The sequence below is a fragment of the Notamacropus eugenii genome, chromosome 1, assembly GCF_028372415.1.
Source record: "Notamacropus eugenii isolate mMacEug1 chromosome 1, mMacEug1.pri_v2, whole genome shotgun sequence".
NCBI lineage: Eukaryota > Metazoa > Chordata > Mammalia > Diprotodontia > Macropodidae > Notamacropus > Notamacropus eugenii.
Genome location: NC_092872.1, coordinates 550,549,691 through 550,567,906, shown reverse-complemented (window position 1 = coordinate 550,567,906; position 18,216 = coordinate 550,549,691). Strand labels below are relative to the sequence as shown.

At 37.0% G+C, this 18,216-nt stretch overlaps 1 protein-coding gene across 2 annotated transcripts in view; it reads right to left on the bottom strand.

The window, feature by feature from the left end:
- Positions 1 to 18,216, bottom strand: part of MBOAT2 (membrane bound glycerophospholipid O-acyltransferase 2) — a 178,580-nt gene that overhangs the window by 57,136 nt on the left and 103,228 nt on the right. For both annotated transcript variants that reach the window (XM_072634276.1, XM_072634275.1), the window contains one exon: positions 10,898 to 10,993. In XM_072634276.1, the coding sequence (XP_072490377.1) occupies positions 10,898 to 10,993 (96 nt within the window). The remainder of the gene's footprint in view (positions 1 to 10,897; positions 10,994 to 18,216) is intronic.

The window sequence follows — 18,216 nt, the reverse complement described above, 5'->3', positions numbered from 1 at the left end:
GAACAGGTAACTTATCTCTGAGTACCAATTCCTCTGCCCCTTCCTCTGGTTGTAAACAGTGGGAATTGGAAGTGGAGTAACCTTCCTTCCCCTTACTGGCCAGGAATTAATGAGGCATGAATAGTGTGTTATTGAAGACCAGCAGGAAAGAACTTTGCATTTCCCCTCACATGATGGTTAAAGGGTGATTAGTAACTTAAAGTCTGTATCTCCATTAAGACAGTGGGCATTTTTTTTTCTCCTAGTCTTAATTTAGAAGAAATTGATTCTGCCTCATAGATGACAGCAGAAGTCCTGAGATTTTTCCTATTCAGACTGCTTGCTAACCTTGATTCTATGACTTATCCCATACATACAGTTTATGTATGTTTGTCTTTGCCTGATTAATGCTGCCATGCGAAGAGATTTGAATCTTTGAAGAAAGATGAAACACCCCTGCTTTAAGCTGAAGTTCAAGGAGAAGAGGAGATATTGTCTACATTTTGACACTCATTGAAATACTACCCCTCTAAAAAACCAGCTAGTTTCCATAAGAAGAGTCTGTAAGTGGAGAGACTATGTGTGTATACATTTATGTGTATACATGTATGTTTATGTACGTATCTTCTTTAGACTTTAGAGGTTCTTAGCCCAATTAATTGTCACACTGACAAATAGATCGGCTCAACTGTAAAACCCAAAAGGTCCTTTATCCATTTTCTACTCTCACTGGTAAATTAAGCCTGGAAAGCAGGAAGCTATAGACTTCTCCTTAGGGTTCTAGAAAGTACACCCTGAAGTGACAGTGGGTATTTTCCAATGTTATCAGCTAGAGTCTCCATTCCAAGGTGTTCCTCCCCCCTGAATATTATTAGTTACTAAGGGGCAGCTGGGTGATGCAGTGGATAGAGCACCAGTGCAGGAGTCAGGAAGACCTCAGTTCAAATCTCACCTCAGACACTTGACACTCACTAGCTGTATGACCTTGGGCAAGTCATTTAACCCCAGTTGCCTCATGCTGGGTCATTCCAGTCATCCTGATGAATATCTGGTCACTGGATTCAGATGGCTCTGGAGGAAAAGTGAAGCTGGTGACCTGCACAGCCCTCCCTTACTCAAAACAAAGTCAAGTGCAAGTCATGTCATTATTTCTCTGATGGCATGGTCTTCTTTGGCAATGAAGAATGAACACACACATATTAGTTACTATCAGCTAATCAGCCAGCCTTAATTATCTTTTATAAAGAAATATTTATAAGTCCTTTGGTACAAAGTTGACACAAAACATTCCCCCAAAAGTCTGTGATACACTCACTCTACAAGTACATAGCTGGAGTACAAGAGAAAGTGAACTCAAGTGTGGCAAAGGGGTAACTCAAAGATACTAGAGTCCTTCTGCTGGAGTTCTCAAGATATTCTCAGGTATGGTGTTTCTTTTGTGCCATTGATGTCCAGTCTGTCCTTAGCTCTACTTTTAGATGCTGTAGTCAGTTGATTTAGGAACTATGCTGGGATGCAAATGGGAAGGTGGAAAAGTCTTCCAGACCTCCTAAGTTCATCAAGTGGGAAGGGAGCAGACTGGACCAAGGCTCTGATCACTCACTTCCCAAATCAATGCCTTCCTAGGCTGTTAGCTTGAATGTTCTCTCCTGTCAGTCTGTTCAAATCTCCCTGTGTTCTGAATTAGTTCTCTGATTTTATGTCAGCTCCAAAAGGAGTTACCTATAAAACCCAATTCCTGTGTAATATCATTCCAGATGACAACTGATTTGCTCACTCAATACCTTTCCTTACACATATGTTATAAATATACGCATATGTATACATATGTGTATGGACATATGTATAATGTTTCTAAAATTTTAAGCTTTAATAGCTTAAATACAAATACATGTGTGTATATATATGCATATATACATCTTTCTCCCTACTCCTCCCCACCTTCTCTCTCTCTCTTCCCTTCCTCATAAACTCTTAAAGTAAAAAGGTGATCTTTGCTGCCCATAGTGTGTTCACCAATGAAACTTTCAGCTACAAAAAAAAAACTTTCCTCAAATTATCTGAGTTACAGGTGAAGGGGACCTATGTCTATATTAGGAAATCTAGCAATCAACCCACCTGCTATGCTACTTGTCCAGGTTACCACTGGCCTTAAAACCTGACTGGCCTTAAAGAGAAATACATCTCCTAATGCTATAGATTGGACCCCATAAATTCCTGACACGCAGGAGCTTTCTCCATTTAACACTGTATAATATAGTTTGATAGAACATAAATCTCTCAGATAGAATGTAAACTTCTTGAGGGCAGGGTCTGTTTTATTTTTACCTATGTACTCTCTAACCTAGGTACCTATTCACAAGGTCTAGACCTTGGCAGGTAATAGGCACTTAATGAAGTGCTTGTTGATTAACTAATATGCAAACACATAAGCACAACAAATTTAAGACCAAGAAAGACTAGACCTGGGAGATAAATACATAAATGCTTTTTATTTTGAGGAAACTAATACATACTGTATAAGAAATTAAAAGAATGGATCTGTTTATCCAAACTTGGGAACTAAAACTAAATAGTAATGATTAAGATGGGTTACTGAACTTGTGACCCTGACTTCATGGCAAATTCAACTTTGAGGATACCAATAAAGCAATGGAAGGATCTGCTACTTTGCACTTAACTCTAACTAGTCAGGAAGTTCAGTCAAATCAAAGTTAGTTATAAGAACCCTAATTTGACCACACAGTCTGTGCTTAGAGATCTTAAGAGAAATGGAAGAATATAGTCAGATATATACTTTAAGTTAAAGAATTAATAGCTATGATCTTAAGAGAGACTGAGATCTCAAAAATAGAGAACTCAAGAAGAATGAGAGCCTCAATTGGCAGTGCATCTGCAAATGATTCTGATCAGAAACAAAAGGGAAGTTATCTAAGGTTAACTAGAATGCCTACAGAGGGAGTTCTCTATTTGGCAAATTTTAAAAGGAAATGTACAAATGATAAAAGATAAAAGAACAACATAGAATCTTCCACAAAATCAAGTTTCACCAGCCTTTAAGAATACTCTGCTCCAAGAGGCAGAACCAAGATGTGGGGGAAAAGGTAGGAACTTATTTGAGCTTTCTCAAATTCCCTTCCAAACAACTTTAAACCATACCTCAAAACAAATTCTGGAGCAGCAGAACCCACAAAAGGATGAGGTGAAACAACTTTCTAGCTCAAGATAACTTAGAAAGACTGCAGAAAATGTCTGTCTCAGGCTAAAAGGGAGCCCAGCACAGGTGGTATTACCAGCCAGCAGGAGAACCCAAGTCCCAGCACAGGTCAGCAACTGTAGCCCAATGGCCCCAGAGCATATGTGACAGAGCAGACCAGCTGTGAGGCCTCCAGTCCCTGGCACTGCAGGCGACTGGCCAGGCCCAGAGGCCATAGTGCAGCAGGTAAGTTGCCAACTCTGGAGATCCTGGAGCAGCAGGCAAGTGTCCAGGTGCAGAGACTCCAGGACAGCAGGTCAGAGGCCAGGGAACAGACCTTTGGTACACGGAGCAAGAAGCTTAGAACAATGTCCCCTGTACCTCGTGAGCAGAGCTCAACTTTACAAGTTACTAAATAGGCTGGGAAATGAGCAAAAAACAAAACAAAACAAAACCCCTGACCATGGAAAGTTACTATTGCAACAGGGAAGATCAAAACAGAAGAGGGCAACAATGTCAAAACGCCTACATGTGAACCCTCAAAAAGAAAGACAAATTGATCTCAGGTCCAAAAAGAACTTCTTGAAGAGCTCAAAAATGATTTTTCAAATCAAATAGAGAGGTAAGAAAAAACCAAAAAGAAAAGAGTGTTATACAAGAAAATCATGAAAAAAGTCAATAGCTTTGTAAAAGAAACACAAAAAAATTGAAAAAGATGTACAAGAGTTAAATTAAGAAAATAATGCCTTAAACTTAGAAATGGGCAAGTGGAAGCTAATGACTCCATTACACATCAAGAATCAATAAAAAAAATCAAAAGAATGAAAAGATAAAAGATGTGAAATATCTCACAAAAAAAAAAAACAAAACAAATCCTGAAAATATATTAAGGAGGGATATTTAAGAATTATAGGACAACTTGAAAGCCACAATGAGAAAAGAGCCGGGACAGCATCTATCAACAAATTATCAAGGAAAATTGCCCTGATTTCCTAGAATCAGAGGATAAAGTAGAAATTGAAAGAATCCACTGACCACCTCTTGAAAGAGATCCCCAAATGAAAATCTACAGGAATGTTACAGCCAAACAGAACTCTTAGGTAAAGGAGAAAATACTGCAAGCATCCAGAAAGAAACTATTCAAATATCAAAAAGCCACAGTCAGGATTACACAGGATTTAGCAGCTTCTGCATTAAAGGATCAGGGGGATTAGAATATGATATTCCAGAATGCAAAAGTGCTAGAAATACAGTAAAAAATCATCTACCCAGCAAAACTGTCTATAATTCCTCAGGGGAAAAAAATAGACATTCAGTGAAATAAAGAACTTTCAAACATTCCTGATGAAAAGATCAGAGCCAAAAAGAAAATTCAATTTTTAAGTATAAGATGCAAGAGAAGCACAAAAGGGAGGTATGAAAGAGAAGTTATCCAATGAAATTAAATTGTTTACATCCTTACATGAGAAGATTATACTTGTAACTCTCAAGAACTTTATCATTATTATGGCAGTTAGAAGGAGTATATACAGATAGAAGGTATAGATATAAGTTGACTTTGACATGATGATATAAAAAAATTAAGGGGTGAGAAAGATTATAGCACCGAGAAAAGGAAAGGGAGAAGGGAGAGGTAGAATGGGGTAAATTGTCTCACATGAAGAGGTATGAAAAATCTATTAAAGAAGATGAAAAAAAAGGGGGGGGGGTGAGCATCATTTGAACCTTACTGTCACCAGAAGTGGCTCAAAAAGGGATTAACATGCACACTCAGATATAGAACTCTATCTTGTCCTTTAGAGAAGTAGGAGGGCAAGGGGATAAGAAAAGGAGGGGGAGTTGATGGAAGGGAAGAGCAGATTAAGGGATGTGGTAGCCAGAAGTAAAACACTGGTGAGGAGGGACAGTGTAAAAGAGAGAGAGGAGTATGAATGGGGCAAAAGTAAGATACAGGGAAATACACAGTTAGTAATCATAATTGTAAACGTGAATGGGACAAACTTACCCACAAAACAGAAGCAGGTAGCAGAGGGGATTAAAATCACCCCAGTCCTTTCATGTAAAAACTGCTAAATTCTGCACAATCCTGACTGTGGCTCCTCTATGTTTGAAGTGTTTCTTTCTGACTGCTTGCAGTATTTTCTCCTTGATCAGGGAGCTCTAGAATTTGGCCACAATATTCCTGTGAGCCTGCATTTGGAGAGGTCTTTTAGGATTATTTCAATTTCTATTTTCCCCTCTGGTTCTAGGACTTCAGGGAAGTTTTTCTTGACAATTTCTTCTAAGCTCTTGTTTTTCATTGAATCTTTCAGGTAGTCAAATAATTCTTCAGCTATTTCTCCTGGATCTATTTTCCAGGTCTGTTATTTTTCCAATGACATGTTTTACATCTTCTTCTATTTTTGCCATTCTTTTGATGTTGTTTTATTATTTCTTGATGTCTTGTGGAGTCATTAACTTCCACTTGCCTAAATCTAATTTTTAAGTAATTATTTTATTCATTGAGCTTTTGTACTTCCTTTTCCATTTAGCCAATTCTTCTTTTTAAAGAGTTGTTTTCTTCAGTGAATTTTTATTCATCTTTTTCCCTATTTTGGGGCTTCCTTTACATCAAACTCTTGACTTTTTTTCATGACTCTCTTTTACATCATTCTCATCCCCACCCAACTGTTTTTTCTACCTGTTATTTTATTTTGGAATTTTTAAAAATTATTTAGTTTTAGTTTGCATTATTCATTTCCACAAGGTTTTGAGATCCAAATTTTCTCTCCATCTCTGCCCTCCCCCAAGACACTGTGCATTCTGATTACCCCTTCTCCCAATCTGCCCTCTCTTTTATCACACCCTTCCCTTCCCTTATCCTCATCTTCTCTCTTTCCTTGTAGGGCAAGACAGATTTCTATACTCCATTAACTGTATTTCTAATATCCCAGTTGCATGCAAAAACAACTCTTAACATTCATTTCTAAAACTTTGAGTTCCAACTTTTCTCCCTTCCTCCCTCTCTACCCATCCCCACTGAGAAGGCAAGCAATTCAATATAGGCTATAGATGTGTAGTTATGCAGAAGACTTCCTTAATAGTCATGTTGTGAAAGACTAATTATATTTCCCTCCATCTTGTCCTCCCCCCCCCCATTTATTCTATTCTTTCTTTTGACCTTGTTCTTCCTCAAAAGTGTTTACTTTTAATTACTCCCTCTTCCCATTTGCTCTCCCTTGTATCATCCTCCTCACACTCCATTTACCACTTCTCCCTTATTTTCCTGTAGCGTAAGATAGGTTTTCATACCAAATTGAGTGGGCAGGTTGTTCCCTCCTTGAGTCAAATGTAATGAGAGCAAGCTTCAACTTTTTCCCTCTCACGTCCCCCCTTTTTCCCCCACATTTAAAAATCTTTTTCTTGCCTCTCTTATGAGACATAATTTGCCTCATTCCATTTCTCCTTTTGTCTTCCCAATATATTCCTCTTACCCCTTTAGTTTTTTTAGATATCATCCCTTCCTATTCAAATCACCCTGTGCCCACTGTCTATACGTATATAATCCCTCCAACTACCCAAGTACTGAGAAAAGTCTCAAGTTACAAATATTATCTTTCCATGTAGGGATGTAAATAGTTCAACTTTAATAAATTCCTTATGATTTCTCTTTCCTGTTTACATTTTCATGCTTCTCTTGATTCTTATGTTTGAAAGTCAGATTTTCTATTCAGTTCTGGTCTTTTCATCAAGAATGCTTGAAAGTCTTCTATTTCATTGAATGACCATTTTTTCTCCTGAAGTATTATACTCAGTTTTTCTGGGTAGGTGATTCTTGGTTTTAATACCAGTTCCTTTGACTTGTGGAATATCATATTCCAAGCCCTTTGATCCCTTAATGTAGAAACTGCTAGATCGTGTGTTATCCTGACTGTATTTCCACAGTACTCAAATTGTTTCTTTCTGGTTGCTTGCACTATTTTCTCCTTGACCTGGGAACTCTGGAACTTGGCTACAATATTCCTAGGAGTTTTTCTTTTCAGTCTCTTTCAGGAAGTGATGGGTGGATTCTTTCAATATTTATTTTACCCTCTGGTTCTAGAATATCAGGGCAATTTTTCTTGATAATTTCATGAAAGATGACGTCTAGGATCTTTTTTTGATCATGGCTTTCAGGTAGGTCCATAATTTTTAAATTGTCTCTCCTGGATCTATTTTCCAGCACAGTTGTTTTTCCAATGAGATATTTCACATTGTCTTCTATTGTTCCATTCTTTTGGTTTTGTTTTGTAATTTCTTGGTTTCTCATAAAGTCATTAGCTTCCATCTGTTCCATTCCAATTTTTAAAGAACTATTTTCTTCAGTGAGCTTTTCCATTTGGCTAATTCTGCTTTTTAAAGCATTCTTCTCCTCACTGGCTTTTTGGACCTCTTTTGCCATTTGGGTTAGTCTATTTTTAAAGCTGTTACTTTCTTCAGAATTTTTTTGAGCATCCTTTAGCAAGCTGTTGACTCACTTTTCATGATTTTCTTGCATCACTCTCATTTGTCTTCCCAATTTTTCCTCCACCTCTGTTAAGTGATTTTCAAAATCCTTTTTGAGCTCTTCCATGGCCTGAGACCATTGCATATTTTTTTGGAGGTTTTGGATGTAGAAGCCTTGGCTTTCATGTCTTTGTCTGATGGTATGCTTTGTTCTTCCTCATTCAAAAAGATGGAAGAAAATATGTGTTCATCAAAAAATTAACCTTCTATAGTCTTATTTTTTTTCCCTTTTTCGGTCATTTTCCCAGCTGGTTACTTGACTTCTGAGTCCTTTGTCAACTGGAGGGTATACTTGAGGGACCTGTAAGCTCTCAGTTCCTCCAAGGAGGCACAATCAAGTGAGAAGACTTTACTCCTCTCCTGGCCTGCCCTCTGTTCTGGGAGCAACAACAACCTTTTCTGCCCAGGATCTGCAAACAGAATCCCCTCTCCAGAGGCTCCAGCAGCTCCAGCAGGCCAGTGCTCCTCCTCACTCCAGGGCAGCCACTCAGGGCTGAGACCCAGATTTGATTCTCCTAGGGTCTTTAGGCTGAGGGCTCCTAAAATGGACACTACTACAGCAATGATAGCCCCTGCTCTGGGGTCAGGGTCAGACCTCATTCCCTTCTCACCCAGGTGAAAGTGCTTTCTCACTGATCTTTGAAGTTGTCTTTGGTGTTTATGGGTGGAGAAAGCTGGGAACTGCAGCTACGGCCCATGATTTCACACCTTGAAGTCTGCTCTCATCCTGTGTGAGCCACGATAGCAGCCAAGGCTGGGCTAGGCCCTGTGGGCTACGCTCCACTCTGAGCCTATTGCAATAGACCTTTCCTGACGGCCTTCTAGGATGTCTTGGGCTGGAAATCTCTTTTTCACTCTGTCATTTTGTGACTTCTACCACTCTTGATTTTGTTTAGAGTCATTTTTACAGGTATTTTATGGGCTATGGAAGGTCTGTCCTTCTACTCTACCCTTTTGGCTCCGCCCCCCTCTGTCAACCTCTATTTTTTAAAAAACCTTTTTGAGCTCCTCCAGGAATTCTTTTTGAGTGTGACACCAATTCACATTTTTAAAGTTTTGAGGCTTCACATACAGTTGTTTTGATATTTCTTTCTAAATTTGTTTTGATATTCCCTGTTACCACAGTAACTATAGTCAGGTTCTTATTTTGTTGTTTGCTCATTTCTCCAGCCTATTTCTTGACTTTCACTTTTACGTCAAAGTTGGGCTCTGCTCCTGAGGTGGAGGGGGCACTGTTCCAACAATAACAACCTCTCCCAAACTTCAGGCTTTCCATGTTGCTGTTTTCAGAGCTAATTCTAGGGACTTCTAAGTTATCAGTTCTTTCAAGATAGTATGATCTAAGGAGAGGTGTCATCACTGCTCTGTTGACCTATGCTTGGGTTTGTGAGCAATTCCAAGCACTCTTTTCCAACCTAGACCTGCAACTAGGATCCCTGCTCCCCTGTGGCTGTACACTGTAGTATGCTAGTGCTTCTCCTCACTTCACGACTGTAACTTGGATCTGTGACCCAAATTCCCGTTGGGCAATGCAACAGAGTCCAGTATCCAGTGTCAGCAAAGTGTCCCCTATAATATGATTCTGACCAGTTGTCTGTCCCCCTTGTGGGCTGAAAACTCCAGAAGTCACTGCTACTAATTCAGTTGCTCCCCAGGCCTGCAGTGGCCTACTTCTGGCCAAGCATAGGGTCTCATTGCAAGGGACTTCACTGCTAGTTCACAGAGGGGCTCAGAGGCTCCCTCCTAGCTCAGGCTGCTGCCTTGCTTGGGAGCAGCCTGCTACTGACTTAACCTGGGTCACCTGAGCTGGACTATGCGCCATTCTCACCTGGGTGAGACAGACTCTTTCTGTCAACTGTCTAGGTTGTCGTGGGATGGAGAATTGTTTTACCTCATCCTTTTGTTGGCTCTGTTGGTCAAGAAGTTGTTTTGAGGCATTATTTTAAAGTCGTTTGGAGGAGAATTTGGCCATCTCGGCTCTGCCTTGACAATACCTTCTCTACTGGATCCTTTCTCATGACATAAAAATATCCTCAGGGAAACATTATCAAATATGTTTCTGTGTTCCTGTCATTCTGTCATTCTATCATCCCTCTTTGTTGCTTCTCTATGACATTATTCTCTTGGTTCTCTTTCCTTCTCAGTCTGCTTTCTTGGTTTATCAGCCTTCTCCCATCCTCTAAGTCTTCTCAAACAATCTGTCCACACCATTTTTTTTTCTCTACACTCTTTGTTATCCATTCTCATGGCTTTGTCACCTCTAATCAAATGACTCCCAAACCTACATATACAGTCACAATCTTTCCCCAGAACTTCAATTCCTACATCTCCAACTACTTGGTGGATATTTTCACTAGGATAAATAGTAACAATTTAGATTTATCTAACACATTACAGCCCTTTTTGAGGAAAGCACTTACAATATTCTGACAACTCAAAATCAATATGTAAAAAATTGAATTTGTCATCTTTTCCTCATAAACCTCTTCCCTCCACCCAGCTTCCTTATTTCTGTTGATGCTCCCCATCACCCATGTTTAAAACTTTAAAATTATCTTTGATTCATCTTTCTTCTTTATTTCCCATATTCAATTAGCTATCAAATTATGTCAATTCTACAATTTTCATCCTTCTTTTCCTTCAAGTTAGTGGGTGTGACATGGATGACAATTCAACAAAGGAAGCTAAAAAAAACCAAGTAGAAGAACCAGGAGAGAGCAGAGTCATAAAAACCCAGAGAGAAAAGGGTAGTTACCAGTGTAAAATGTTACTGATAAATTAAGAAGAGTGAAGAAGCTTCCAAATAGCTATGGCTCTGTCATCAAATTTTCTAATAGCACTTTCTTAAAGCCCATGTCATTTTTCATCTTTATATCTCCCATCAAGACAGACTGAACTAAAAAATGCTCTAAGGGGAATAACAAAGTTTGAGACAAAATCTGGTAAATACAGGAAGAATTAAAAATTATGTTTTGAATTTTTTCACTAATTTAATTCAATTCACGAATGTTTTACAGTAAAATGAATATTTAAATGTATTTCATGTCTAAATTGGATTACTTGAATAAAAAACAAACAGAAATGGTAAAATAACAGAGATAAAACTAAATGTGGTTCAGAATATAACTATTTAACTATCAAAATACTTTATACAGATATTATGTAATGTATCTTTCAAGATAAAAATTTTACTCTTACCCTGAAAAATCAGCAGAATATTGTCCATAATCGAAGATATAGACTCTGGTAATTTGGCACACTGTAAGGTATCCCAAAGCAAACACAAAACAGTATCTGGAAAGTAAAGAAACATGATAAATTATATAATGGAATAATTCCAAATTTTCTACACTAAACTCTAAAGTAATTGTTCATTAAAATCCAACTAACATTACCATGGTCTTCTCTTAATCCTCACCATTTTCAACTTCTCATTAGCATTTTGCACTGAAAACTATCCCCTTTTGTCTCTGTATTTTCACAACCCTGCTCCCTTCTGGTTCTCCTACCTTGGTCTTTCCTGATTTCTTCTGCTGAATTGTCATCCATGTCATACCTACTCACTGCAGGTATTTGTCAGTGGTCTATATCTTAGACCCTCTTCCCTTTCTATATGTTCTCATTTGGCTATTTCAATTTCCACTGGTTTAGTTATCATCTCTATGCAGATGATTCCTTGATCAAAGTATCTAGTTATAGGTAGTACAGTGAATAGTACTGAGCTTGGAATCAGGAAGACCTAAGTTCAAATCCCACCTCAGATGCATACCAACCATGTTACCCTGGGCAAGTCACTTAACTTCTGTCTGCCTCAGTTTCATCAACTTTGAAATGGGGATAATAAAAGTTCCTACTTCACAGAGATGTTGTGATGATCAAATGAAGTTACTGTGAAGTACTCAGCATAGTGCCTGGCATATAATAAGCACCATATGTTTCATACATACATGTACAAACACATATGTGTGCATGTAAAGCCCTAATCTTTCTCCAGTGCTCTAGCCCCTCATTACCAACTGCCCACTGGATATTTCAAGTGACTGGATATCCCAGAGACATCTCAAACTCCTCATGTCCAAAACAGAAGTCATTCACACCTTCCCCCATTCAGCTTTCTTCTATGGGTTTTCTTTCTCTACTAGAATGTAAGCTTCTTACAGAGGCTGTCTTTTGACTTGTATTTATTTTCCCACCACTTAGAACAGTGTCTAGCATGTAGTAAGCACTTGAAAAATGTCTGCGGACACAATGTTTTTTATTGTCATTTAATACCTGGATGTGTTCCCTCATACTGCTATTAAATCTCCTCTCCAAGTACTGAGAGTATTGACAGTTAAGTTCTTTATTGAGGGATTTATAGAATCAGACATCTAGAGCTGGAAACAATCTCAAAGAACATCAGCCCAACCCCTTCATTTTACAGCTGAAGTACAGAGAAGATAATTCTCTGAGTTTACATAGGAGTTAATTACAATCTGTGAATTATCCATTTCAGCCCATTCATACATTTCTCCTTTAGACTATCTGTCTTTTGGCTCAACATCATATCCATTACACATGGATAGGGATAATAAAGGGTAATGAATTTCTTCTGATAAAGTTAGCAATTTTGGTTGGGTTGGGATGGAGACAGAAATTTTTCACATAATTTTAAAATTACCTGTGGCTTTCAATGACTTAAAAGTATATTTATCTTCACCACCAATGAAGAGGAAATTAAAGCACTAATTAGGAACTATTCTGCCCAGCACTGTGCGAATAAATCTGAATCTAAATAAAATGCATGAATATTTACAAAAATATAAATTTCCTAGAGTAACAGAAGAGGAAATAAATGACAACCCCATTTTAGAAAAAGAAATTGAACAAGTCATCAATGAACTCCCTAAGAAGAAATCTCCAAGGCCAGATGAATTTACAAGTGAATTCTACCAAACATTTAAAGAATAATTAATTTTTAATACTATATAAACTATTTGAAAAAACAAGTGAAGAGCAAGTCCTAGCAATTCTTCTTGTGATATAAATATGGTCCTGCTATCTAAATCAGGAAGAGCCAAAACAGAGAAAGAAAATTATAGACCAATTTCCCTAATGAATATTGATGCAAAACAAATATTAGCAAAGACATTACAGCAGTTTGTCACAATGATAATACACTTATACAGGTAAGATGCAGGGCTGGTTCAATATTAGGAAAATTATCAGCATAACTGACCATATCAATAACAAAACTAACAGAAACCATATGATTACTCAACAAATGCAGAAAATTTTTTTGACAAAATACAGCGCCTATTCCTATTAAAAACACTAGACAGCATAACAATAACTGAGTTTTCCTTAAACTAATAAGCAATATCTATCTAAAATCATCAGCAAGTATTAAACGTAATGAGGACAAACTAGAAGCATTCACAATAAGATCAGGAGTGAAACAAGGATGCCCAATATCACCACTATTTCAATACTGCACTAGAAGTGTTAGCTTTAGTAGTAAGAGACAAAAAAGGAATTAAAGTAGATAAGAAAGAAACAAAATATCACTCTTTGCAGATGACGTGATGGTACACTTAAAGAATTCTAGAGAATCAACCAAAAAAACTACTTGATTCAATTAACAACTTTAGCAAAGTTGCAGGATATAAAATAAACCCATATAAATCATCGTCATTTCTATATATTACCAACAAAACCCAGTAGCAAGAGGTAGAAAGAGAAATTCCATTTAAAATAACTTTAGACAATATAAAATACTTGAAAGTCTACCTGTTGAGACAAACCCAGGAACTATATGAACACAATTACAAAACACTTTTCACACAAATAAAGTCAGATCTAAAGAACTGGAAAACTATCAATTGGTCATGGGTAGGCCAAGGTAATATAATAAAAATAACTGTACCTAAATTGATTTACTTATTTCGTGCCATACCAATCAAACTACTAAAAAATTGTTTATAAAAAGCTAGAAAATCAATAACAAAATTCATCTGGAAGAAGAAAAAGTCAAGAATATCAAGGGAATTAATGAAAAAAATGCAAAGGAAGGTGGCCTACGCAAACCAGATCTAAAATTATATCATAAAACAATAATCATCAAAACTACTTGATACTGGCTAAGAAACAGAGTGGTGGATCAGTGTAATAGGTCAGTACACAAGAAACAGTAGTTAATGACTATAGTAATCTACTGTTTGATAAACCCAAAGACTCTGGCTTCTGGGATACGAACTTACCACCTGACAAAAACTGCTGGAAAAACTAGAAAGTAACATGGCAGAAACTAGGCATAGACCAACATCTCACACCTTATACCAAGATAAGTTCAAAATAGGTACATGATTTAGACATGAAGGTTGATACCATAAGCAAATTAGGAGAGCAAGGAGTAGTTTTACCTGTCAGATCTAGGGAAAAGGGAAGAATTTATGACTAAACAAGAGCTAGAGAACATCATGAAATGCAAAATGGATAATTTTTATTACATTAAATTAAAAGGTTTTGCACAAACAAAACCAATGCAACCAAGATTAGAAGGAAAGCAGAAAGCTACAAAACAATTTTTATACCAGTGTTTCTGATAAAGGTCTCATTTCTGAAATATATAGAGAACTGAGTCAAATTTAGAAGAATACAAGTCAATCCCTAGTTGATAAAGGAATTAAAGCTATCTATAGGCATGTGAAAAATGCTCTAAACCACTACTGAGAGAAACACAAATTAAAACAACTATGAAGTGCCACATCACACCAATGAGATTGGCTAATACAACAGAAAAGGAAAATGATACATGTTGGAGAAGACGGGAGGAAATTTGAACACTAATGCATTGTTGGTAGAGTTGTGGACTGAACTAACTATTCTCAAGAGCAATTTGGAATTATGCCCAAATGGCAATTAAACTGTGCAAACTCTTTGATCCAGCAATACCACTACTAGGTCTGTATGCCAAAGAGATCATAACAAAGGGAAAAGGACCCACATGTACAAAAATACTTATAGCTGATCTTTTTGTGGTGGCAAAGAATTGGAAATTGAAAGGATGCCCATCAATTGGGGAATGGCTGAACAAATTGTGGTATATGAATGCAATAGAAATACTATTGTTCTATAAGAAATGAGGAGCAGGCAAATTTCAGAAATACCTGGAAAGACTGATGATGCTGAGTGAAGTGAGTGAGCCAAACCAGGAGAACACTATACACAGCAACAGCAACAATGTGTGATGATAAACTAAGATAGACTTATCTCTTCTCAGCAACAGAATGATCTGAGACAATTCTAAAAGACCTGTGATGGAAAATGCTAACCTCATCCAGATAAAGAACTGTGAAGTTCGAATGCAGATCAAAGCACAGTATTTTCATTTTTTTTCCTTCTCATGGTGTTCCCCTTTTGTTTTGATTCTTCTTTCACAACATGACTAATGTGGAAATATGTTTAACATGATTGTACATGTATAACCTATATCAGATTGTTTGTTGTTTTGGAGGGGGGAAGAGGAAAGGTGGGAGGGAGAAAAATTTGGAACTCAAAATTTTACAAAAATGAATGCTGAAAACTATCTTTACATGTAATTGGAAAAAAATTAAATACTATTAAGGAAAAAAAGAAAGAAAATAGATAATCTAAACTGAGGCCACTTGAGAATTGATGGCACTAAATTCTGAATCTAAATGAAAAATATATAATTATGGAGGTCTTTAGGCAAGAAAAAGCATAACAAGTTCAAGAAATGTAATACTGAATAGTAGTTATTAGAATAACTGGCACTTACATAACAAAAAAAAATGTTAAAGAAGGTTTATAAAGCATTTTAAATATATGATTCTCATATGAGAAACAGAAGACCCTACAAGGAAAACCCTACACTGTTATCCCTTAGAGACAAGGAAATAGCAATTATCAGATGTGAGATTCCAACCAAGGTCTCTCTGTATTTCAATCCCAAAGTGCTTTTCCACTAAGATGAAACAAAATATGGAGATGAAAATTATGCTAGAAGTAATAATGAAGTTGTATTTTTTATTGAATTTTTTAGAAATCATACCAAAAATGAAAAATATTTTCATAACTGTCAATGTTTCTATCATTATACATATGAGTGTGCATGGATTTACAATCCCAGAAGCTGTTTGCACAATCAGAAAATAAGCAGTCACTTCATTTTTTAAGGTTATAGCTTCCTCACCTATAAAAATGAGATTGGAATAAATAATTTCCAAATCTTTCTACTTCTTCTTGGGTACTACTACTACAGCTCAGATAAACTCACAATGCAAGTGATGGCAGAGCTATGAGCTTATCATAGTGAAAACTCCCATAGGCATTTTTAATAGTCACAAATTGGCATATTTTACCACTATCATTAAAATTATATCAAACTGCAATCTACCATTGCTAATATGATGTGAGGACAGATTAACTGAACTTCAGAAGCAATGATTTTGTATATTTAATCTTGTTTTTTTCCTACAAAAACAGAACTCATTACAATAACTAAGCATAAATATTAGTACTGGTTTCTCACAGGCACACAACCTATTTTAACTGGCATTATAAGGCATTGTTAGGTCAAACGATTCTATGAGGTCATTTAGTTTTTTATACCACGTTTGAGAAGAGCATAATTTTCTAATTCAAAATGAACCTTCCTTGTTGTCTGACCCTCTGAGGCCTTATCAGTAATAGCTTGAGGATGCTCTCTGTAATTTCACAAGGTATTAATACTATCTTCTCATTCAATTTTTTCTTGTCTTAGTGAAAGAATCTTTTCTAAGGAAGCTTTATGGCGTCCTAACCAACTTCATTTGACAATATCACAATAACATTGTTAAGATATTATAATCAAACTCAGAGCAGCATCCTAAGAAATATATACTTAACATATACTTCAAGGGATCAAGAAGATAAGGAGCCAGTGAAAAAAAACAGAAGAGCAGTAGAAGGGTATGATGACTTAAGAAAAAAGACAGTATCTTAATAATGGAGGGGCAAAAGTAGTAGCAATGTTGTTAAATGCTCTAGAAAAGTAAAGAAGGATGCTAACTCGAGAGGAGAACATGGAGAGGGGAGGATGGTGGGAAACAGAAAATAAAGCGTGAAGAAAGAAAAAAGAAAGAGAAAAATATTGGATATTTTAATATCCATTAAAATAGAGAAGAAAAGGATCAGATAATCTCGAGATTCAGATCTAAAGGGCACCACAAAGGAGAAAAAGTCACTTTACTTATTTATCATTTTTTTTAAAAAATAGGAACCTAGATCTAGAACTAAAAAGGCCATTAAAGCCCTTCTAGTCAACATCCTCATTTTTAGTCACTGCACTGATAAGTTTCTAAGTCAAAGTTAGCTATCTTTGCAATATTGTTATTATATAAACAGCTTTCCTGGTTCTATTCCCTTCACTTTGAATCAGTTCAAACAAGTCTTTCAGGTAATTCTTATACTTTCTTGGGGAAGGTTTTGTACCTCTTTTTTCCAAGCTGTTAACTCTCTTTTCACATCATTCTTCCAAACCTCTCATTTATTTAACCCATTTTTCTACTATTGTTCTCATTAGGTTTTTTTAAAAAAATTTTAAACCCTTAAAACCAAAAGCTCTTGCTTTATCTGTTTAAGGAATTCTGAGTGTACCTGTGTCCAAACTGCATTTTCCACTGAAGCTTTTGTCTATAGATATTTTCAAATCATTCTCTTATTCTAAGTTTGTCCTGTGATTCCCTATTTCCATAATAGCTCTTTATAGTGGATTTTTTTTTCACTTTCTTCTCTCAGCCTACTTCTTTGACTTTGATCTTTATGTTAGGGCTGGGTTCTGCACATTTATGAGGCGCATATCTGAGCTGAGCTTTTGTTCTCTTGCATCCTGCTGCTTTCAGAGGTCAGGCTGGGGACTTGCAACCTTTTAGTGCTCCCAAAGTGGTATCTGTTCACTGCTCTCTGTGTCTGAGCAAGTTTCTGACCCAGGTTTGGGTCAGGCTTGTCCCTGGTTTGAAGTTTCATTTAGACTGCTGCTGGACTCAGCCACCGGGAGGTTCTATAAGTTCAGAGTCACTGAATTTTAGGTTCTTCTTTTGTTTGGAATTCTTGTCCTGATTATTCCATTACAGGTTTCAGCCTGAGCTAGAAGTTAGGACTGAATTCCTGTTCTCCTCCTTGGATCAGATCCACAGAGCTACTCTTTGCTTCCAAACTTGTTTCTTGCTCAGTTCACAGTTAAGGCTCACAATCCTCTCTGCCACCCCCAAGTGAAAGCCCTCTCCTCTGCCTGCCCTGGATCTGTAAACTATCTTGGCCCACATTATCTCCCAGCTTCCAGTCCAACTCTTAACCTTCTCAAACTCAAGGGTATGAGAGTTTGGTTGGTCCTGGCATGGAGAAACTCCATAGCAAGATGGCCACAGCAATTTTTAAAGCACTTTACCCCTCTGGTTGGGAATCCCCTGGCATAGCAGTCATGGTCCCTTTAGTCTGAAAAGTTGGTCAGTTTCAATTATCTCTGCTATTGAAAG